This window comes from Nymphaea colorata, chromosome 1 (assembly GCF_008831285.2).
Source record: "Nymphaea colorata isolate Beijing-Zhang1983 chromosome 1, ASM883128v2, whole genome shotgun sequence".
Lineage (NCBI taxonomy): Eukaryota > Viridiplantae > Streptophyta > Magnoliopsida > Nymphaeales > Nymphaeaceae > Nymphaea > Nymphaea colorata.
The window spans coordinates 38,684,510-38,706,715 of record NC_045138.2 but is presented as its reverse complement, the minus strand read 5'-3'; the positions used below and the strand labels follow the sequence as shown (position 1 = coordinate 38,706,715).

At 39.4% G+C, this 22,206-nt stretch overlaps 3 protein-coding genes across 3 annotated transcripts; 2 read left to right on the top strand and 1 right to left on the bottom strand.

The window, feature by feature from the left end:
- Positions 1–117: 117 nt before the first annotated feature.
- LOC116253826 (bidirectional sugar transporter SWEET6b-like) lies at positions 118–3,688 on the top strand. Its single transcript, XM_031628782.2, has 6 exons — positions 118–403; positions 932–968; positions 1,859–2,075; positions 2,268–2,429; positions 2,799–2,918; positions 3,137–3,688. The coding sequence occupies exons 1-6, from the start codon at positions 361–363 to the stop codon at positions 3,356–3,358; spliced, it is 801 nt and encodes a 266-aa protein (XP_031484642.1). The 5' UTR covers positions 118–360; the 3' UTR covers positions 3,359–3,688.
- Positions 3,689–4,211: 523 nt separating this feature from the next.
- Positions 4,212–8,837, top strand: LOC116253836 (bidirectional sugar transporter SWEET5-like). The gene is made up of 6 exons (XM_031628793.2): positions 4,212–4,412; positions 4,808–4,844; positions 5,456–5,672; positions 6,880–7,041; positions 7,126–7,245; positions 8,325–8,837. The coding sequence occupies exons 1-6, from the start codon at positions 4,370–4,372 to the stop codon at positions 8,460–8,462; spliced, it is 717 nt and encodes a 238-aa protein (XP_031484653.1). The 5' UTR covers positions 4,212–4,369; the 3' UTR covers positions 8,463–8,837.
- A 3,217-nt stretch (positions 8,838–12,054) lies between these two features.
- LOC116246125 (serine/threonine-protein kinase STY13-like) lies at positions 12,055–17,677 on the bottom strand. Its single transcript, XM_031617832.2, has 6 exons — positions 17,077–17,677; positions 15,736–15,857; positions 14,383–14,579; positions 13,300–13,474; positions 12,577–12,711; positions 12,055–12,483 (listed from the first exon to the last, which is right to left on the bottom strand). Exons 1-6 carry the CDS (start codon positions 17,306–17,308, stop codon positions 12,277–12,279), a joined length of 1,068 nt encoding a protein of 355 aa, XP_031473692.1. The 5' UTR covers positions 17,309–17,677; the 3' UTR covers positions 12,055–12,276.
- Between the last annotated feature and the right edge of the window lie 4,529 nt (positions 17,678–22,206).

Here is a 22,206-nt window from a genome sequence, read left to right as displayed (position 1 = left end):
ACTCGTTGTGGTAGAGTTATTTTTGTTTCTTAAATAGAAGAAAAAGATAATAAGTGGGTTGTTGAGATCAGAAAGACAGAGTGAGGGAGGATGAACATGAACTCAGGAGATAGATAAGGTAACAATAAATCAAGGAAGAGAGAGAGAGAGAGAGAGATCCATTTATTAATGGACTCTTCATCTCCATCTCTTAATTTTCTGCCTACTTTCCGAGCGCGGAGTCCAGTCACAATTACTTCGAATTGAAGGCCAACTCTTTCTCTCTCTACCAGAGACCATTATAAAGACGCCCTCTCCCCTAGAGCTTTCTCATCGTTCTCTTAAGTCTTCGTTCTTTCCGTTTGCTCTGCGTGAGAAGACATGGTGTCCACGGACGTTGTTCGATCAGTTATTGGCATTATTGGTAACAACTTTAGATTCTCTGCTACCCTTCTCTTTCCGTTACTCGCTTTTTTTTTCTTTTTTCCATCATAGCCTCTTTTTCCACCATCTGTTCTTGCTTCCATTGGGTTAAACCCAAGTAATGCTCGTACATTTATTGTAAAAGCAGCGGTTTCTTGATTCTGTTGAAACTTGTGGGCCAATGGGTGATGGTGGTAGGCTTTTTTTCCTCTTTCCTGATTCAGAATATTAATTTCAACTAGAAAGCTGCGATCGTAAAGAATGTCAAGTTTCTTTTTGGACTCGATCGAATGTGTGATTCTCATGCTCTCAGAAGGATAAAGTGTTTCATGAGGGAATCAGACGGAGAAAAAAGTATTTCCCCGTCCGGGAAACGCATTGAGAACTTCGGATTTACTGACCATTGTTCTAGAATGGAGTCGCTTATTTGTCTCTTGCTTTGCCGTCTTTACAAAGTGAGCAGGTTTCGGAGAAGAAAAGTTGTGGACCATATTCCTAATCCTAACTACTGTTCCTTTTCTTGTTGCAGGGAACGTTATATCCTTCGGCCTGTTCCTTTCTCCAACGTAACTCTCTCTCTCTCTCTCTCTCTCTCTCTCTCTCTCCCTCTCTCTCACACACACACGCACGCAGAGAAGAAGAACTTGAGCCTCATTGCCGGCAGTCAGTTTCAGGCTGCCTGTGAGAAATGCAGAACGGTAAACTGGCCCTGGTGTTCCACCAGGTCATCGATGGGATTATCTGATTTGGCTTCTAAAATGAAACATGAAATCACAGGCTTGAGTCGAGTACTGAGGCCATATCATATAGTACAATGTCTCATAATTACAGACACATGGGCCCTTTGAATGAGTTTGATGACTACCTGTAGTCGACCAGATTACTGGATGCAATGCCTCCCCAACCGCCATGGAAGGTGTGGATCGATCAAGTTGGTCCCTCCTCCGAGGTGGAGGGAGGGAGTGGACAGCGTTCTGGCTTCTGGAATGATTTTTAAATTCGTGGGACCTAGCCAGAGAGCTTCGAGGCTCAAATTCCTACATGGTTGTCTTTTTTGGTCTCTTGAAGGAGCCCTTATTTAATTCTGGAAACATGGTCTATAGGTGGGAAACTATTTTCCCATGGGCACAGGACTGACCTGGCCTATTTCTTTAGAAAATCGGTTTTCCTTCTCTTTCATATCCTAGTCTCTGTATCTTAACATGAAGGGATGTCACTGGTAGATGTAAATCTGCCGTGGACATTATCATCGCTCACTCTTGGGAGTCCTGCTGCTTCTGCATACCCATGGAAACATGATTTCCATGTATTCGTGAAGCGTAGCACTTAAATTTATGGAACTGCAATGCACCCGCTTCTCAATTTAATGTTGTTTATGCTTATCATTGGTCAATTATACAAACAGCAGTTGAGATACACTTACTTGTTATACGTTTTCTGCAATGCGGAAACGCAGGCCAACCTTCTATAGGATATGGAAGAAGGGTGACGTTGAAGACTTCTCACCCATACCTTACCTGGCGACGGTGATGAACTGCATGCTTTGGGTGTTCTATGGCTTCCCCATTGTTCATCCCCACAGCCTGTTGGTCCTCACCATCAATGGCATCGGATTGGTCGTGGAGTTAATATACCTCTGCATGTATTTCACCTACTCATCAAAGAGGCAGAAGGTCTCTCTCTCTCTCTCTCTCTCTCTCTCTCTCTCTCTCTCTCTCTCTCTCTCTCCCTTCTCTCTGTCTTCATCAACTCATGTGATCCATCTGGTTTTATCCTTCTCTTATTGATTCATCCGACTGCCATACTTCTATTGGGTGAATTTCCCTGTTGCAATTCCTGATATGACGCGCTGTTCTGTTTCTCAGGTGAAGCCATCATTGATCTTGCTGGTTGAGATGGTACTCATGGCAATTGTGGTTGTTGTAACCTTGTTGGTTTTCCATACTCATGAAAAGAGAACCTTGTTTGTCGGCATCCTCTGCATCATTTTTGGCACCTGCATGTATGCCTCACCTCTTAGTGCCATGGTCAGTATCTTCATTTGCTTTATATTTGTTTTAATTTTGTACGTGTATAAGGTACTGCTCATGATGATTTTGTATAGAAGTATGCTGAAATTTATGGCAATGTTGTGTTTATTGTCGGTAAACTTCATAGCATTAGGTGATCTGCATAATGGATTTTGCATGAATCAACACCTGGTTTATTTAATTTGAGTACATAGTTAGTTTTTACCAAATATCTCAAAATCATTGGCCCAAAATATGCATAAACACAACGCAAATGTTTAGTGGCAAAAGCGTAATTTTTTTTTTTTGGGAAAATGATGACAAGAAATTTTATAACTTTCATGTTACATTGTCCAGTAAATTAACCCAGTTTGTTTGATGTTACAGAGATTGGTGATTAAAACGAAAAGCGTGGACTACATGCCTTTCTATCTCTCGCTTGCTTCCTTCCTTAATGGCGTCTGCTGGACTATCTATGCATTGCTTCCCTTTGATATCAACATTGTTGTAAGTCCGTTTTCTTTTCTTTATATTTGAATGAAGAAACTCGGCTTGAACCCCTGCGTGTCCTCCAGTACCCAAAACATACACATAACTTTCGCCATTCTTGTTAGATTAAAAGAAAAAAACATTGTTGTAATTAGTTTAGAAGATTGTGCTGGTGATTTGAACGACAAATGATCAGCCTAATTACTATGCCTTTCTGGTTGTGATGAATGATTCAGATTCCGAACGGGCTAGGAACATTATTTGGAGCAGCTCAGCTGGTACTCTATGGTTGTTATTTCAGATCAACACCAAAGAAGGGGAAAAAGGCAGGCGGAGGAGACGGCGGCACCGCATGTCATGAGGTCGAATTGCCTACCAGTACTACTACTCGGTCGTCTATGGGCCCTGTACTAGCCTCCACGCAGGAAGCTGTCTCCATCAACGTTGGGGCGCCATAGAAGGGGGGGCCCTTGCTGTACCCGTCAACTTCTGCGGTGTACGCATCCACATCCATAAGTCTGTCTAAATGGCTCGTAGAAGATCCCCTCAGTTTGCAGCTAATGAACTAAGTAGTTGGTTTTATTAGGTTCCTGAAATGGCAAAATTTTGAGTTCCGCATAGAGAGAGAGAGAGAGGGGTGGTGCTCATGAGAGCTAGCTAGTCATCCACAGCGGAGGACTTTGAGGAAGTCTTTTTCTTTCTTTTCCTTTTCATGTTAAACTCGAATTACTTTTCTTTGTAGATGAACAAAGCCATGTAAATGATGACTCCCTTGTTTTGTTTTCTCATCTTGATGAATCTCTTCTGTCGATTTTGTCTCCGAATATGAGAACTTCTGCGCGTTATGATTTGATGAGAACAAATGATCCCCACATTGCCAACTCGATCGATTTGCTCTTTTTTTTTCTCAGAAAGTAAGTTTGATGTAATCGATTGGATCAACCTGGAAGAAATCATGTGAATTACAAACGGGATTTCCCCTGAAATGATTGAGTTGGGCCTCTTATAATGCAACTGTATTATGTCAAAAAGGATGTGGATGTGGACTGTTTAATGTGAGTTTGCATTAAAAATTCATGTAAATTGAGGAAGTGAAATGAGAAGTTTAAAAGCATGGTCGTGCTTCTGAATATTAAAAAAAAGGACTTTTGAATTGAGATAATAAAGTAGTCTGGTTACTTTAAACCACGCAATTTGGTTAACTTCTTTCTTTCTCTCCCTCGGCAAAATCGGTTCAACTGTGGTAGTTGCAAGGTTTCCTTGCAAATAAGTGACACGAGAAGAAAGATTATTAGTGGTGAGGGCTGTGCCCTGACCCCCGGGGGTCGGCCTCACCTTGTATTTCTTCTTATTCTTTCTCTTCCTCTTCTTCTCTCTTTCTCTCTCTCTCGCTCTCTCCCTTGCTCTTTTATTTCTTCTTCTTCTTCTTCTTCTTCTTCTTTCTCTATCTCTCTCTCTTTTGAGCGAAGATGGTGGCCGTGCGTGTTGTTCGATCAATTGTCGGGGTTCTTGGTACCAAGTTTTTTTTCTCTTCCCTTCATTCTTGTGCGTTTTTTGCAATTGAAAGAGCATCAGCTTTATGTTTGCGTTAAACATCCTTCTTAATGTCACTGCTTCTTCTTGATAGAGGAAGTCATGGCTTTTGGCTTCTGTGAGGACATGGCGGACCTGTGACTTGTTAACTAATATATTTGGCCTTCGCCCTCTGATCTCCTGATCAAATAAATCAATTCCTACACCAAGGAAATCATAGTGCTCCTTTGGTCCTGAATCCTGATCATGCTACAAACTTGGCCTTCCTAGCCGCCACAGGAATGCCATGTCTATACAAGTAGCTTTTCATTACTTTCAGGTACTCTACTTACAATGAATTAATCTCTGTCGTTTACGTCCTTTTCTTGTTTCAGGAAACGCGATCTCGTTTGGACTGTTTCTCTCTCCAACGTAAATCTCTCTCTCTCTCTCTCTTCATAAATGCAAAGATAAAGAAAGATATATGGGAAGAACGATTTAGAAATGCATTGTGAGAAATTGAACCCATGAGTATGATTTATGAATTAATTTCATGAAGACAAACGAGTTGTGTGAGGATAATGTCACCTTTCTCTTTTGCTGAGTGCCATGTGTGAGTCTGGCCCCTATCCCCAGTTTAGATATGGTAAACAGACCTCTTAAATTAGAACGCATAAAAAGGATCTCTCTCTCTCTCTCTTCAACTACATAGGTTGAGTTCTAAAGTAAGGTAAATCATGTTCCTAAACACCATTTGAGGAATGTTTAGATGTTCTTGTTCCACAAAACATGGCATGCTTATGTCTATAATTTTGTTGTTCGGTCTAAGAACAACTTTCACAATCGCACCATGTTTCAGATTGAAGAGATGACACGATGTTCTTGAATGTGCATTAGTGTTCCAAGAACAGAATGTTCCTTTAAACAAACGCCCTCAATATTATGATTGAAGTGAATTTTTAGTTGGTTTTTAGCTACTTTATAAACAAACTGAGGACAAAGAACGGCTGACAATGTGGTTGTTTTATTGTTGAAATGAACAGGCCAACTTTTTATAAGATAATCAAGAAGGGTGCTGTCGAAGATTACTCGGCCATGCCTTACTTGGCGACGATGCTCAACTGCATGCTTTGGTGCACGTACGGCCTCCCCATGGTTCACCCTCATAGCCTCTTGGTAATCACCATCAATGGAATCGGACTGGTCGTGGAGACCATATACCTCACCCTCTATCTCATCTACGCCACAACCCAGCAAAGGGTCTCTCTCTCTCTCTCTCTCTCTCTCTCTCTCTCTCTCTCTCTCTCTCTCTCTCTCTCTCTCTCTCTCTCTCTAAATATATATACATATATAATTATTAGTCCATGCATGATGTTTCTCTCTTCGCATAATGTGGTAAGATTTTGCTTAACCTTAGCTTGCTTATTCAAAGGAAAACAAAATTTACAAATCACAGCTCAACTTTTGATTAGTTTTACTTTATGAATAAGTTTCTAATTGGAGAATTCAGAATAAGTCTAGGGTTTATCCAAGTGCACATCATTGTTCTAAGCTATTGGCACAAGGGGTTGATGCCTATGCTGCTCAAATAATGACCAACCACCTACCAGCCATTGGACTGAGCTTGAGCTCGAGACACCCCCTGAAGGCCTCCATCTTTTGTCCTTATAATTCACATTGGAAAAAGTGAGGTAGTGAATAACGGACAAGAAAATGCAGATTATAAAAATCTCAACAATGCATTTGGCTGATAGCTCAAAACTAAGCCTGGGCAGAAAAACCCAGCCCGGGTTAGCTTGACGGGGCCCAATTCAGGTTTCAAGCATTGGGCAGGGCCCGGGCTTGGGTTTCGAGCACCAGGCCGGGCTGATGCTCAGGCCTATCCAAAACCAGGTTTTTAAGGACAAACTTGGTTAGCCAAGTTTTTGGAGTGTTTGGGTACCATCAAAATCGAGTTTTAGGAAAACTCAGTTTTGACAAAACTTGGTTTTGTAAAAGAGAGTAAAAAAAACTGACCTCTTCCGGTTATTCATGAAAAACTGGGTTTTGAGTGTGATGCCCAAACAAATAAACCAAATTTTCAAAACGAAACGGTTGGTTTTACAAAATCAAGCTTTCAGCATCCAAACACCTCCTAATTTTGGTTCGAAGATAACACTTTTCTTACTAGAGGCAAAATATTTTTAAAAAATATATATTCTAATGCTATTTGTTAAACTAGAAAATCCTGAAAAAAGCCATATAAATTATGCGCCAACCCGGAGAACATATGCATATTCTTTTGATTATATTTGGATGTGTAATGAAAAGATGACCTTTAAGTAGAAAAGACTGAAGGCACATGACCATAAGCCGAAGCACTAATTCCTATTTCTTTGTCATGCCTGTCTTAGACAAATTGGACATTTTCGGTGAAAAAATAGATAGAGAAATTTCTAAAATTGCTTGCATGATTTCATGATCTCAGGTGAAAGTAATCCTGATATTTTTGGGTGAGTGCGTTTTCCTGGCAATCGTGCTTTACATCACCCTTGGCGTTCTCCACACTTACGAGAAGAGGTCGACGCTCGTCGGAACCCTGTGCATTATATTTGGCACTTGCATGTACGCCGCACCTCTCAGTGTCATGGTAATTTCCTTTTCTTTCCTGATTTTGAAATATCCACATGGTAGATGGGATCTTAGATGATCTTGGTTTACTCTAATGTTGCAGAAACTGGTGGTTACGACGAAGAGTGTGGAGTACATGCCCTTTACTCTCTCCTTCGTCTCCTTAATCAATGGAGTGTGCTGGACTCTTTACTCCTTCCTTCCCTTGGATATCAACATTCTTGTGAGTCATTTCTTATCCCAAGAATAGTTAAAGTCTCAGCACAGGCATGTCGGTCCAGCCACTTCCAATATCCAATTCATTCTGTGGGTCTATTTGACAAGACAAACAGAATAGTATATAACTATTTCATGAATATGATTCAAACATTGGAGCAGATTCATGGAACACCTTAAAATGTGTTTTATGAATCTGCCCCAATTTTTAAGGATAGATTGACACGAACTGCTTCATTTGCCAAACTAGAATGAACTAATCCGTTATGTTTAGATCTCTAATTTGAAACGCATAATTCGACATTGAAAACACAGGTGAGAAGAAAAGAAAAAGTTGGTAACCTTCTTTTCATTCAAAAAACATGGATGTCACTTAGTATTACAAGACTTGACATTTGGTAAGAACAACATTGTGTTCTTGAAACACATATTCCTATAATGCATGTTTTAAGAACATTATGTTCTTGTTCCAGAGCGTATAGTGTGATGATGTCCAGTGCTTGGTTATTGGATCTAGAAACTATCTATAGTCACATCATAGTTTATGGAACAAAAACATGGGGTTTTTAGATCATGCATTTTAAAAACATGGATTCCAAAAACACAATATTTTAAAAACTTGTATGCCAAGCTTCTGTTAGATACCTAACCTATCCTCATCTCCCACAAAACAGCTGTGTATGATCATGAAATTTACAAAGACAACAGTTACTGGGATAAATTAAATAAGATGCAGTTAAATTCTAGTCTAACTTGGATATCCTACTTGATTAAATTAAGCAAGTATTTTTCATGTGTATTTTTACCACGAACAATAAGTACCCTTTTCAAGTTATATGCATCAGCTTTAGCAGTTTACTCTTTTTAGTCGACATAATCTGTGCTTCTAAACCCAATTAATTTGTTATGCAAATGAAATCTGACAATCTTGACAGCCCTAGAGTTAACCTTAATGTCTGATTTTTTGTCAATGTTCAAGAGTCCTTTCGATTCTTTGTGCTATATACGTGCATACATACATTTGCATATGTATACACACAGAAGTGAGTACTGAGCTGTTAACCCTTTGGTTTTCTGCTGATTTAGATTCCAAATGGACTTGGAACACTGCTTGCACTAGCTCAGCTGATCCTCTATGCGTGTTACTTCAAGTCAACGCCAACTCGGTCAGCGTCAAGGAATGAAAGAGGAGAAGTGAGAGAAATTGAGATGCATGTTGGGTAGGTTCGGACTCAGATGAGGCTTCCGATCAGGCCAACAAGTCTCAGCTCATCAAGTGTCTTGCTTCATTGCCTCTCCTTTCTGCATTGTCTTCTCTTTTTTAGGATCCATCAGCTTATTCTTATGCAAAGGCTCTTAATCTATATTGTCGAGCCGACAGTTTTCATCAGTTTTGGGCTGTTTGGAAGTTGGAACATCCAATGAGTGTCTTATTCATATAACAGTAGAACTAGGTGTCGATAAATCTGCCCTAATCCTTAGAGAGCAGATTTATAAAACACTCACAAAGTGTTCCATTTGTCAAACAACCCCTTTAGGATGTTGCCTTGAACAAACTGATTCTTTGTGTTGTAGTTAACATGAAAATTTATTTGTTAATCTGCCCAATTACAAAGGCAAAATTATCAAAATCCCATTTCCTATCTGCCCAATTCTCTCCGCAGGGATGTGTGGATGTTCTGAACGACTAGTGACCATCCATTGGTCATCACAATGGACGGTTGAGATGTTAAATTGTATTAACAATCTACAGCCTACTAGACCAATTGCAATTGGTTAAGTTCAATAAAGGAATCCCAATTAGCTAAGATTTTTTCCATCCTTTCTTCATATGAGAGCCCCAAGGGCCGTGGTGTAGCTGGCTAGGTTGGTAGAACGGTGAAGGGTCGGTCGTCAATTCAATTCTCGTGAGTGCTATTCCCCTACACTACAAATGATGGGTGCACGACACCTAGTTGACGGGTGTCTCGTTCCCTATTTAGGTCCTAAAGCAACTCTGGACCTCCGGAGGAAGGGAGAGGGGAAGGAGCTTCAGCCTCTTAGGGGCCCTCTTAAAACCTTGGTATTTCAAAAAAAAATGACTGCTGTCCACATACATGTTTCAAATTAATCCAAATCAATCATCTTGTCACTTGTTTCTACTTTTTCTATCTTTTCAATCTCAGTTATTTAAGCTATAAAAATTGGAGAGGACAATAATCTACGAAAAATAAAGGAGGCTGCAGTAGCGTCATCGACGTCTAAGTTTAGAGGAAACTTTCCCTAGAATGGATCCCGCCATGGATGGCTCAAATGGTTTGGCATAGCTGGTTGAGCCAGTGCTGGTAAGGCAGCAAGTTGCTAGTTGGATCCTCATGGGCATCGACCTGCTATACAAGTCAAAATTGAAGAATAAGGAGGAGAACAATAAGATTAAAAAATTGATGGTCAAAGGGGTGTTGTATAAGGAAGAGGAGGAGATCGTGGAGACGTTGAGTCAACATTTCGAGTCTTTTATGAATGAAGATGAAGTAGAAGATTGTATGTCGGACAGTTTTGCAGCTAGGGAAATGGTCACAGGCAGAAAATAAACTTCTGCTTAGAGAAGTTACTGGTGAGGAAATCGAGGGTGCAGCCTTTAAATCTCGACAAGGAAAGCTCTGCATGACCAGACAGTTACCCGAAATGGTTTTTCAAGAGCTGTGATCAGCCATGGGGGGAAGATGTTAGTAAAGAGTTAGTTGTTCAGATCAGGGTGAATGTTGGTGCAGGCAATCATGATAATTCCCAAGTTCAAAGGGGCGGTCAGGGTGGAGGACTTTGGTTCTAATGCACCGTGTAACTGCGTTTAGAAAATAATTTCAAAAAGTATGGTGTTTAGGCTGCAGGATGTTCTTCCTCCATTGTTAATGCTAACCAGGGAGCCGTGCTGAAAAACTGGGTGATTCATGTTCAGTTTTTAATTGCGCAAGACATGATCGACGGGTTTAGCAGAGAGAGCCAGGAGGTGACGTGTTTGAAGATGGACTTGTCCAAGGCGTACCATCGTGTTTGGTGACCTTCCTTGGAACCAAGCATGGAAGTTTTGGATTTTAGTAAAGACTGGGTAGAGAGGGTTGATAGAGGGAAGAAGGCAATGGCAGTCCAGATGGAAGTCTATTGCAGAGGCAAGTAGCAGGATTGAAATTTCTGGAGGGAGAGTCCCTGCTAGATATCTGTCGTGAAGAGAAACTGTTGGAACATGTGAGATCGGGTAACAAGGGAGGAGCTGTTCTGCTTAGAGTCGAAAAGTAGGGCTCGTAGCAGTTTATATGGTGGAGAACAGAATGCTGCTTCTGCTGGTAGCTTACTGTTCTTAAATATTGGTTGTTTTGGTTTCTTTGTTTTTTGGTTTTTCATTCTTTCCTGTACATATTCCATTCGTTTTGCAACAAAGGCTTGCACCCGAGCATCCATTCACTGGAACCAAAAGAGAATTGTCCTAACTCCTAAATACTAAGTTGGAAGATATAACAAAGAGTTTAATATTCTCGGGTGTACTGCTCCTCTTGGCATGGACCAGTAAGTCTGTGCCTGTGACAAGCTTGCCCATCTAAAAATAAGCATATTAAAAGAAAGGATTGTAGAGAATAAGTTCAAGGGTGCAAATGGATCAATTTGAACGCTTCTGTACAGCTGCTACCCAATTCGATTAATCGAACATTGCTTAAGCGATGCAGAATCGGATATACCAGCTACACAATCGAAATTGAAAGCCGAATTTTTTACATGTAAACAGGTTCATGTATCTGTCTAAATGGCATGGCATCAGATATTGACATGGAAATCTCTCGACTGGTGCCACGCAAAATTCGAAATTTAGGTTTTCCCAAAAAGTGGTATGTGCCCTCTTTGAGAACTAAATGGGCAGGAAATGCAAATAAACAGTTCTTTTATTCCTTCTCCCCTTCTTGACAAGCTAAGGTTGATTGGAACTCTGGAAGTAATTGTTCAGTCTGAAGCCCCAACTCAGCCATGCAGACTAATGAAATGGGTTGAGAAGGATACTTTAAAGGACTCCATTCTGATAGGTTATTTTCATTAGCCATCTGACTTTGTTCAACCGAACTTGACTTTCCATTTAACCAACCATCATCCAATTTCAGGAAACTTTGCAGTTGTTTTCTTTTGAAAAAGAATATTGTATTCCATCAAATAACGGATCATGGACAAAAAAAAGATGTCAGAAAGTGTCCAGAACAAAATTTGTGAAACGGATTCTGGCTGATAAGAAAAAGAAAGTAAATAAGTGACATGTAGTTGAATAATTGAGATCTGAGTCATTCCCACCTTTTATTGGATGACAGCCTTTGAAAACGGTGTTTTAATCATAACCATATGTTTATTCAACAGGGTCGAATCCCAGTTTTGGGCTGTCATCCAAATGGCCGTAATTCTACATTTGATCAGGATATCACACCTAATGCAGATCAATTCATTAGGAATACACTAGCTACCAAAAGACTTTCTCATCCGATGGCAGCGTAAAACCCTGACTCTCTCAGGCTAGCACCCCAACCATAGGCATCGTGTAGAAGGAAGACGCTTGTGGGAGTAGAATCATGTCTGGCCATCAAACAGGCACACCATGCTCACACTGCTCCAATCCCCCTGCTTGACCTTGAAATGACTGTCTCAGGCACACCATGCTCACACTACTCCAACCCCCCTGCTCGACCTTGAAATGGCTCTCAGGCACACCATGCTCACACTGCTCCAACCCCCCTGCTACCTTGAAATGGCTATCTTACAATAGAAGATAAAACTGTTATATTACCGTGTTGTGGAAATCTTACAATAGAGAGCAAACTCATCAATATCATTAGCAAATTATGAAATTAAAAACTATACATTATCATAATATCATAGAGGGAAGAGAGGCTTTTGCAGCTTTTGTCAGCTCAGTATAAGCCACCAATTTGGAACAGACCAAATAAAACATTCCCTAATATGGAGACCATTTTCTAGGAGCCTACTTAGACAAATCAAGGCTACCAATAGAAAATTCAATTGAACATGTTTATGGTCCACGGCGCTTGCGAAAACATAAGCAGCCATTCTGCTGATCAACAGGAATCATGCCTCCTCCCTTAGAGGTATCAATAGCTTCCAACAGGGAAACCACTTCATCCATCTCAGGCCGTTTATCTGGATTTGCATCCCAGCACCTCCTCATTACATTCGCAAAAGAGCTCGGGCAGCATCTTGGTATCTCTGGCCTCAGATTCTGCAATTCAGCCACAAAAGTGTTTCAAAAAATGTTTAGATGCCATATTTGACACTACATATTCAACCTGAGGGAAAAAGATCAGAGATATACCTGGCGCACAACCGCAGATGTCACTTCAGAAAAACTCAGATCTGGATACGGCATGTCACAGCAATATATTTCCCACAAACAAATGCCAAAACTGTATACATCGCATTTCCTATTATATGGGTTTCCGTTAAGGACCTGCAACATGTCATGCACTATCAATTCATCCAGTGCCCTGTATGGAAAAAAAATTGCTGATAGCAACATGCCTACTGCCTAGAGACTGAATTGCAATCTTCACCAAGATTTCAAAACATGGCATAACAAAGGCAAACATTCTAGCAAATTATTTTTCTTAATGGTAAACCTACTCATGACATGCAGGAACTAAGAACACCATGTCTGATCATAGTGTCTGCATTTTTCATTTGCTTACAGATGTATCAAAAAGCACCACAACATGAAATTGCTTTTTTCTAGTCAAGATATTGCGTTTCTGTAATAGAAGCAGTCCTGCAGTATGCATATAGTTGTAAAAGTTTTTTCAAAATTATCTGAAGATTTATCAGAATAAAACATGATCAATATGCTCAAGAAACTCAAAATACAGTTGATTTCCTTTGCGACAAGCATGCATGTTCAGAATTGATAAAATGGGTGAATTTCCAATCAGTTAGAGAGAACAAACAAGGGAGTGGAAGTTGTTTATTTGTTATATAAAAAATTTTCTACATCAGGCTATAAAGATAAAGTAGAAAGAAGCTCGGTCAAATCCGTAGTTTATACCTCCGGTGCCATGTAGCCGAGTGTTCCGGTTTCCCCAGTCATGTCATTTGGATTTTGAGCCTCCATACGTGCAACACCAAAATCAGCAATTTTCACCGTGCGCAACTTGTCCAAAAGCATATTTTCTGTCTTAACATCTCGGTGAACAACCTTCTTTGAGTGAAGATAACTCAGCCTAAAAAAAATGTTAACATGTTTATCAGTCCAATTGTCTTGTAAAATGATCTCTATGATAGTTTATGTGATAAATTATAATATATATATATATATACAAACACACACATATATGTGTGTGTGTGTGTGTATACACCCCTTACAATGTGGACATTTTTTAGCTTAAAGACACTCACAAATCAGACTAACTACAAATGTGACCTCTATGCAACATAGAGACCATGGACTAGATACTTTATGATTTTACACATATTTAACAACCTAAAAAACTATGTATTTTGCAGCTTAGATTTAGATAAGTGTTTCAGGCTTCTGCATTTCTCCTAGTACGCAAGCGATGTCAAACATAATAGTGGATTTAGAACAAGACCATGTTGTAACAGTCACACATATCAATCTCAGCCATTAGCAACGATCCCAAATAGCTAATTTTGCAGATACATCACACGAACATCTAGGCAATTAAAAATCAAAGCATATATAGAGAACAAATTTAAGTAAGATATAAAAATGTGACATAGTAAGAAAATGTCCATCAGACACAAATAAAGAAACAAAAGACCCCAAAACTTATATAAAAGGATAAAAACGTAAACTTGCTGAATACATCCTTATATCATTGTGATGCCATCAAATAACGTCATATTATGATACATTACTCTAGTAACTCCAGTGTTAAGTTATGGAGGTATTGATGACAGTGCAACTTTGAAAACTAAGTCCATCTATTTCTTGTTCGCTAGAGCATGAACACAGACTGATTATTCTAAATATAAAGCAAAAGTCAAATAGATTACTAAATGCACATTACATGTACATGTGTGTGCACAGTGCAAGCAAACTAAAACATATTTAGACACATACATCCATATCTCAGACAATTAAACAATAGCAGATAATGAGTCGTACCCTCTTGCAATATCTAGAGATATCTGGATAACAACTTTGAAAGCCAATTTCCTCCGATGGTTTTTTATAAGGTATGTCTTGAGTGCACCCCCTGGAAGGTACTCAACAACAACACAGCAAATATTACTTGGCATTGCAACATGACCATTCTCTGATTGAATTTTCAGCTCCGAAGTGCCCATGGTTGCTCCAATGAACTGCAATCATCAATATTGTGTATGCTCAAAACTACATGAAAGTAAGTAAAAGATTCACAAAACATGCTCTTAATATATATTTAACAGAATATCAACACTTTTTACATCAACAATGGACCAATTTCTATAAAGTGAGAGAGGAATATGAAGAAAATAATAAAAAGTTCACGATGTGACGAACAGAAACTCATCTAGCCTTTTCAAATGTACAATTAAAACTACAGTATTAAAGGACCTTTTTCTTCCTCAAATTGTGGAACACTTGGGTCCATGTTAGAGCAGTGCATGGATCAGCTGAGTTCATAGTCAACATTTAAGGTTGATAAAAGGAGAAAATGCTAATTAGATGACAAACATTCAAGAGGGTCATACTTCACTAGGAACTGGCATATAATAACTTTACCAAGATCTCAAGATCACAAGAAAAAAAGGTTTTTATGAAATCTGCCACATGTGGGCAAAAGGAAAGCCTATTGGCTATTAGTGCAATAAAACTTGAGTCCTCATCTAGGTCAGAAGAATCTAATGTATTGCATCCTAGAATAATCAATACAACACTATTTTTTTTTTACATTGCATTTGTGTGTGTGACTGCAAACAGGTTGATTTCCACTTAACTGTTGCATAAACAAGATAACACGAATCCTTCAACTACCTTACTAATAAATTGTAATATGTCCACATGTTAATCCAACAGGAACATGTCCTTATAATGTCACAGATCATGGCATAGGGAAAGAGTATAATTTCACAGAACAGTATGGTTTACTTAGAAATTGCTAATACCTACAAAACTACTATTACAATCCTCAATGGGACAAGCTGAAAATAGATGGTGTTTTTACAGTTGCAATGTTGAGAAATAATTATCAAAAAGGTTCACAATAGAATCTAGAACTTATTGTTTCATATAGTGTCATGATTTATTTGCACAAAAAGTAATTCTGGCCATAGAAACATATTGAACGACAGGGAACTCCTGATACTACAGAATAGAGATGAAGAGAATTTTGAAAGCCAATGGCCACTGGTCGGTGAAATTTTGTGGAGTCTTCAAACTTCTTGATTCCACAGACAGATACTTGTATTTACCTTCCCACTTTTACAAGAAAAGCAATAAAGAGATAAAGTTAAAAGGTAGCCATTTCAAACTTACCTTTGTGACGTTAGGATGATCAAGCTGGTGCCAGACAGCTACTTCTTGAGTAAATGCTGCCCGAAGGGATGCTATTTCAGCCTCACTCCTACTTCCTTCTTCTCCCCAGTCAAGCAACTTAACTAAAAGACAACGAAGTTCAATGTCATTGAATACACAATCGACAGAGGGAAACTTCTGTTTGACAAAACAATAAAGTGGCATATAAGATGGCATTCAACAAGAAAGTAAATAACAGCAATTTAGAGGGACCATTTGAGCAATTTATGGAAAGTAGAAACAGGAATTTGAGTATACGAATCAATAATGCAAGAGAACAAAGGGAATCCATGATAATGATCTGCAGGCGCAGCAAAAGTAACTTTCTCTTTCCTTTAAAGGAACCCAGTCAGCCACCTCTGTATCATATGGCAGTCAAGCCAAGACTAATGCTAATCAAGCGTTCAAACACAGAATAGCATGGACAGGTTTGCAATTTTAGCTTTATATACAGGGCTGAGAGCGAGATTTTTTGGTCTTTAAAAAATCCCCAGCAATGATGTTGAGTTGAAAAGAATAGCAAAACTATCGATTCAGTTCCTGTAATTTGTTGCTTTTTATGCCAAATGTAGTGAGTGAGAGTGAAAGGCTAATTGCTAGCTTTATTGTGCTAAAAAATTGCCAGCTTTTTGTGCTAAAAAATGTGTAATTGAATTGAAGTTGCAAAAGAAGATCTAAACCGTCAAAATCAAGCATAAGCATAACCCCTAACATGCTCTGGACACAAAAGAAAGAAACGCCATAAAACAATCAGGCATTTTGAGATCTACAAAGCTAAAAATATTCTTCTGTAAGATAGAACATTACATACTAAACCCCATCCTCATGAAGCCCTACCTTGACTGATAACTGCTTAGGTTGGCAAATACTTAATGTAACTGCAGCGTAAAGGACCAAACTCGCTAACTAGAAGAAAAACAGTTGTTCACATTTGCAGTAAAGATGTATCAAAGAGGAGCCCAGAAAGCAAGCGAACAACCAAAACGTTATAACCACAAGGAAGAAATCGCACACATAGACACAAAAAAAACATATACAAACACAAGCCGCTGCGCGGGCAACGCAGGCTGATACTGACAATTGTACGACACTACCTAGTTGGAAAACATGGGTGGAGGCAGTCTAAACTATATTTGGCCAATAGAGAAGTTCAGTCCCGTCTGCCTGCCGTACTTCGCAGCATGAACCGTAACTTCTCCTTCTGTAACATGATATTTTGAAACACGAAACGTTCTGTTTGTGTGTGTGTGTGAGTGTGGGTGAGTGAGAGAGAGAGAGACAAAGAGAGGCAGGGAGAGAGACCTGCAACGTCTTGTCCATCATAGATTCCCCTGTGAACTGTTCCGAAGGTGCCCCTGGCAATAACAGTCTTGATGATCAGCTTATCAGGATCGATCTCCCACTCTTGCTTGGGCTTCTTCTCTGCATTTTTTTCCATCGTCCATGCCCTGCTGAGATGCCTCTCCAACTGCGCGTCCAGTTCCTTCAGATCGATCTGATCCGCCCTCACAAACCCGTCGCCCTCCTTCATCATCCTTGCACCAGAAGCCCCTCGCCCAGACAAACCCCAAATGAAACACAAATGGAGAGAAAAGGAAAGAGCAAAGAACCGGTGCACCCAGTTACGATGTCAAGCAAAAATGATACTATAAACGGCTGTTGGGTGTGATGGGTAACTTATTTCTTCCTTATTCTTCCACTTCTACTCCTTGTTCTTCTCCTTCTTTCCCTCTTTCTCTCACTGCTCCTCTGCAGCACCAGCAGTCAGCCCCTCTCCTTCTCTTCTCGCTCCATCTATCCATGTGGGCACATGGATTGCCTGAGCATAACGTGTGCCCTCTGACCCACAACTCCCCATCCTCCTCTCCCCCTTCTCTTTCTTCCTTTCTTTTTCCCCTTGCTTTTCTTCTTTAATATTATTGCCCTCTATCTTTCTCGTGCCCACGGTCAATGTACTCTTTTTCACACCCCTTAGATTTGGCAGTATCTGTTACGTTGCAGTTTTATTGGTTGGATTTGGACGTTCAAGAAGGAAAGAAAGATAAAGAAAAGCAACAGAGAAAGACGGAGCGAGAAACGGAGCACGATGCACGTCTCCTGGTAACTGTCCCTGTTCTTTATACATGTATGCCATGCATCATGTAAACCTGAGGTCATCATCATCTTCTTCTCTGGCGTGAAACTGGCGAGACATTGGTAATCTGGGGAGAGATGTGGGGAGAGTATAATCTTGATGTAAGTTCAGCATCGTAGATCATCGTCATCATCGCCTACAGTATCGGTTATATTAGTCCCCCAACATGCCATGGTGGAACAATCTTGCCAAATGCTTGACTGAATCCAGGGAACATTGATCTGTCACGGCTAGATTTTTACGCGCTCCACTGTTCGACGGCTACCAAGACTCAAGAGGTCATCAACTTTCAGGAAAGAACCTCATTATAGAAGCCTAGCTCTCTTAGATTAAAAAGGAATATACAGTTTCACTAAAGATGAAGATGTTAAAACGGAATCTGATCATGTAAAAGACGTCGTAATTGCAACTTCTCATATCCAGCGCCGCCATAAAAAGTGAATCTTAAAATCAGATCATAACCGTTCGTATCTCCACTGAAAAGAGGAAATAACTTTATTATTTTCAACTTTCGGAGAAAAAGTTAGTTCGAAATAGTGCATGGCATAGCAACATTCTACTTCTACCTCCACTGTCAAAAGCTCAGACAGCAAAAATAGCAAGACTGGAGCTTGTTCAAGATCCGGATGAACAAGATTTTAAGAAGATGCTGTAAGATCAATAACACCAAATTGCAGCGTGGCTGCTTTCAGCCAGTTTCCCTCAGCCCAGTCAAATCACCATTGCTCCTCCATGATCAGCTTTAGGCTGTTGTTGCCATTCTTGGCCACACTGCAGGATGAAGATATGCATGTGCTTTGCTGTTTTTAGTAAATCCCTGGTTCTTGTTGGTTGCTTGGTTTCATTTAAATGTTTCGTACTCTTTTAGTAAAAGCAAATGAATCAGTTGTTCTCTTTTTCAATTGGAATCGTATTCACTAACTTTTTTTATGTATGTATTCTAGGTGGAACACGAGGATATATTTTGCTTTCTCTCTCCCCATGTTGAAGGCCTTTTGGGTATATGAGTCAAGTTATTCAACTGTTCATAAAAAGCCAAAGATTCATTAAATCACTTCATCAGGTACATGAAGGATGTACCTTTCTAGGGCTACTAAGAACAGTTAGGGCGGCATTATCCCTAACATTATCAATTTTACATTCTCTTGACCATATGTGAGAGGATAAGGTAGGATAAAGCTGGTGGAATTGGGGCCTTCTATCGTCTTCATTACTACATCCGTTTAGTTCGTTACGGGTTAATCGGTTGGATAGAGAAAGAAAAGGAAAAAGGGTCTTATAGGATATGGCTTGTTGGCTTACAATATTATATGGGTAGCCATGGGATTTGAATTTAATAATCTCAAATTGACCCATATTTGGATTTGGATTCAATTTAAACCCCAGACATTCTTAGGTTGAACAAAAGAAATAAAGGACACCCTGATATTTTTTATGTAATATCCCTTGACATCTCCTTGACTGGATAAGTGAAATCAGCGTTTACTGTGACTGACTTTTTAGAATATTCCTGCTCATCTAGATCAATCAATATGTCAAGTTTGAAGCTAAAAGTTTGATTTGAATTATTGCACTTACGCAAAACTACGGGGAATGCAAAATCTAGATTTATGAAAACAACTTATCGTGGAGTTAGGAATTGGGATTAGGTACATGGGGCCCGCCAAGCTTCTAATTGAATGTGGCATCACTAATACTTAGGTGCTTTTTGGCAGTAATAGCACATTGTTTTTGTCTCATCAATCTGCATCAAAAAGTACTATTCATGTAACACTTTAACGAGTGTTCCATGAATTTGCCATATTTTCTGGAGCAAATTCTTAGGACAGAAACAGTGTTTCGTTGCTGCCAAACCACCCTAACAGTACATTAAATACAGGAATTGTGACTTATTACATGACTATTAAAAAAGCTTTATATATATAGTGTGTGTAAGAGATAGAGAGAGAGAGCTTTTTTTCCACATTGGGAGTTCTTTAGTTTCAGTTGATAATGACCTTGAAATCTTCTCTAGAATATATTCACACACACACACACATATATATATATGACTTGTTGCACTTTTTTTTTTTTACATTGGCAGATCGTTGATAATGACCTTGAAATCTTCTCTGGAATATACCGAAGTATAATATTGGGCTTCAGAATTTTGAATCCATGGCATCTCATCAACTGGGTGGCATCGACAAGTAGTCCTACCAAAATAAACAGGTAGCTAATCGGACGCAATCCATGTCTATTTTATCTTAGGCTTTTCCTATGTCAAGGGAAACACAACGGGCCCGGAACGTTATTAATGCTCAATCGGAATGGGCACTAGTGCCTGCCATTTTGTCATTTCTTCTTCACTTGGGTAGGATGGCTAAGGCGTCAGTTGGGAAAGTTGAAGAAGGTAAATAGTTCAATCAATATCTGGTTGCACTTTTTTTTTTGCACAATTTGGTTCAGTGTTCATTTAATCCATCTCACCAGTTCGAAAGAAGGAACTCGACACCCGATTCGTGTTCTTTTTCTCTTGCATAATTTGATGCCCACTTAATCCAGCTTTCGGATTCGAAGGATGAAGGAACATGAAGCATTGGAGCAAATCCCAGAATAAGAACCATATGGATGCAAGGGACACAAAGACAGCCACAATCTACAGATAAGAAAGTTGATTGAACAGAGATGCATGTGGAAAACTTGCAATCTTTCGTGTGTATCTTGACTTGGACAACTCTAAGGTCGCTTTAAATGAAAAAAAAATCAATGCCCATCTTTCTCAGCGTTTATAATTAGCTCCACAGGAATGTCTGTTCCTGTTCTGGTTAAAGCGATCCCATCACCTTCCAACTTTTCGTTTTCACCACAAAAGAGAACAAAGTTTTAGAAAATTATAAGAACACGCAAAGCCCACATACAAATTACTAATAATTCGTGCTCTTGGATATTTAGAAAGCCGTGGCTAAATGTACTGTAAACCATCACTGCAAACACCATAAACCATTGCTAACTCTTCTGCTGCGTGATGTTTTTAGCGATATCTTTCGAATATTTTGTCATTATCCGGCAACATCTGGCAGCCAGCAAGGACACGATGGAAGGTTGGACACAATAAATTTGATTCCATGGCAGTTTAAATGAAAAGTTGGGTCCTTGAAAAGAATTGGTGGGATTTGGCAATATCAGGCAAAAGATGGGCCTGCAAGTGAGTTTCTTCCATCGAAAAAGGGAGACAATAAGTGGTCGGGAAATGAATTCGAGACCAACCAACAGGAGTCTCTCTTTATTTTCTGCGTACCATTATAGGCCAGCTTTTGTTTCACATAAATCTGATATCAAGGGCCAAAGGAACAAGGTCACATGCTTGATAGCTACCACAGCAAAGGCATTCTAAAGTAATAATATATAGCATGATGACTTCTTGGCACAGGTAACTGCTTCAAATGAAAAAAAAAAAACTATCGAATAATTGAATTTCTCTTTTTTTTCTCTCTCTAAATCTGGTTGCCCAGTAAAATCTTACTGTAAAGATATCAGCAAAACAGATGTAAGAAGGATCTCCCTTTCTTTCTCTCTCTCTCTCTCTCTCTTTTTCTCTTGGTAGATGGTAGAGTGGCAAATGCCTAATCTGAAGCATAACTGCTATGAATAAGCCATGAGAAGCGCAAGAAACATTGTTCAACACAGAAACGATATGAAGATTAATAAAAGAAAAGGAAACTAATACATAATTTTTCTAAGAACAAAGTTTTGGATTAATTTCTGCATGACAGATATGAGATTAAGGCTGAAATATATAAATATATATATATATATATATGATTGTAAGATCATAGAAGATTGATGTACATCAAAAGCAAATCAGATCGAGAAATATCCGAATTCATGCAGGCCGGTAAATAGTGGGGGAGGCTCTTCTGGCCCTTCCATTGCCTCCATGCAATCGACCCACGTGAACACCCACGAGACATGTTTGGTTGCCCACATTTATGAAGGGAAAGTGGAAAAGCCCCTGTGAATCTGTGATAGATTTTTTCTTCTCCCTCTTTTTTAACCTTGGTAGAAGATTTTACCAGACTGTAAAAAAAAAAAAAAAAAAAAAAAAACTCTTGGTATCTGCCCTGCACACATCCCAACTTATTTAAATATGCATTTATGCACCCTTCAATCATGCCTCGGATTAATGATTCAAGGGGGGGCTCCAATAAATAATCAACCGGTACGGTAGCCGTCCTGCCCCTTCAGTCTTAATAATAATTTGCTTCATTGAGAACATTTTTTCTGGAATAGAGGTGTACTTTTTAAGGATATGGGCA

Bases quoted from the DNA above. Each gene is read 5' to 3' on its own strand.
- LOC116246125 (XM_031617832.2), bottom strand. From the start codon at position 17,308: ATGATGAAGGAGGGCGACGGGTTTGTGAGGGCGGATCAGATCGATCTG. The intron at 14,580-15,735 runs GTAAGTTTGAAA...TGATGATTGCAG, and splicing joins ATCATCCTAACGTCACAAAG to TTCATTGGAGCAACCATGGG. The intron at 13,475-14,382 runs GTACGACTCATT...CATTTTTTTTAG, and splicing joins TCTCTAGATATTGCAAGAGG to GCTGAGTTATCTTCACTCAA.
- LOC116253826 (XM_031628782.2), top strand. From the start codon at position 361: ATGGTGTCCACGGACGTTGTTCGATCAGTTATTGGCATTATTG. The intron at 969-1,858 runs GTAACTCTCTCT...GCGGAAACGCAG, and splicing joins GGCCTGTTCCTTTCTCCAAC to GCCAACCTTCTATAGGATAT. The intron at 2,076-2,267 runs GTCTCTCTCTCT...TCTGTTTCTCAG, and splicing joins ACTCATCAAAGAGGCAGAAG to GTGAAGCCATCATTGATCTT.
- LOC116253836 (XM_031628793.2), top strand. From the start codon at position 4,370: ATGGTGGCCGTGCGTGTTGTTCGATCAATTGTCGGGGTTCTTG. The intron at 5,673-6,879 runs GTCTCTCTCTCT...TCATGATCTCAG, and splicing joins ACGCCACAACCCAGCAAAGG to GTGAAAGTAATCCTGATATT. The intron at 7,246-8,324 runs GTGAGTCATTTC...CTGCTGATTTAG, and splicing joins CCTTGGATATCAACATTCTT to ATTCCAAATGGACTTGGAAC.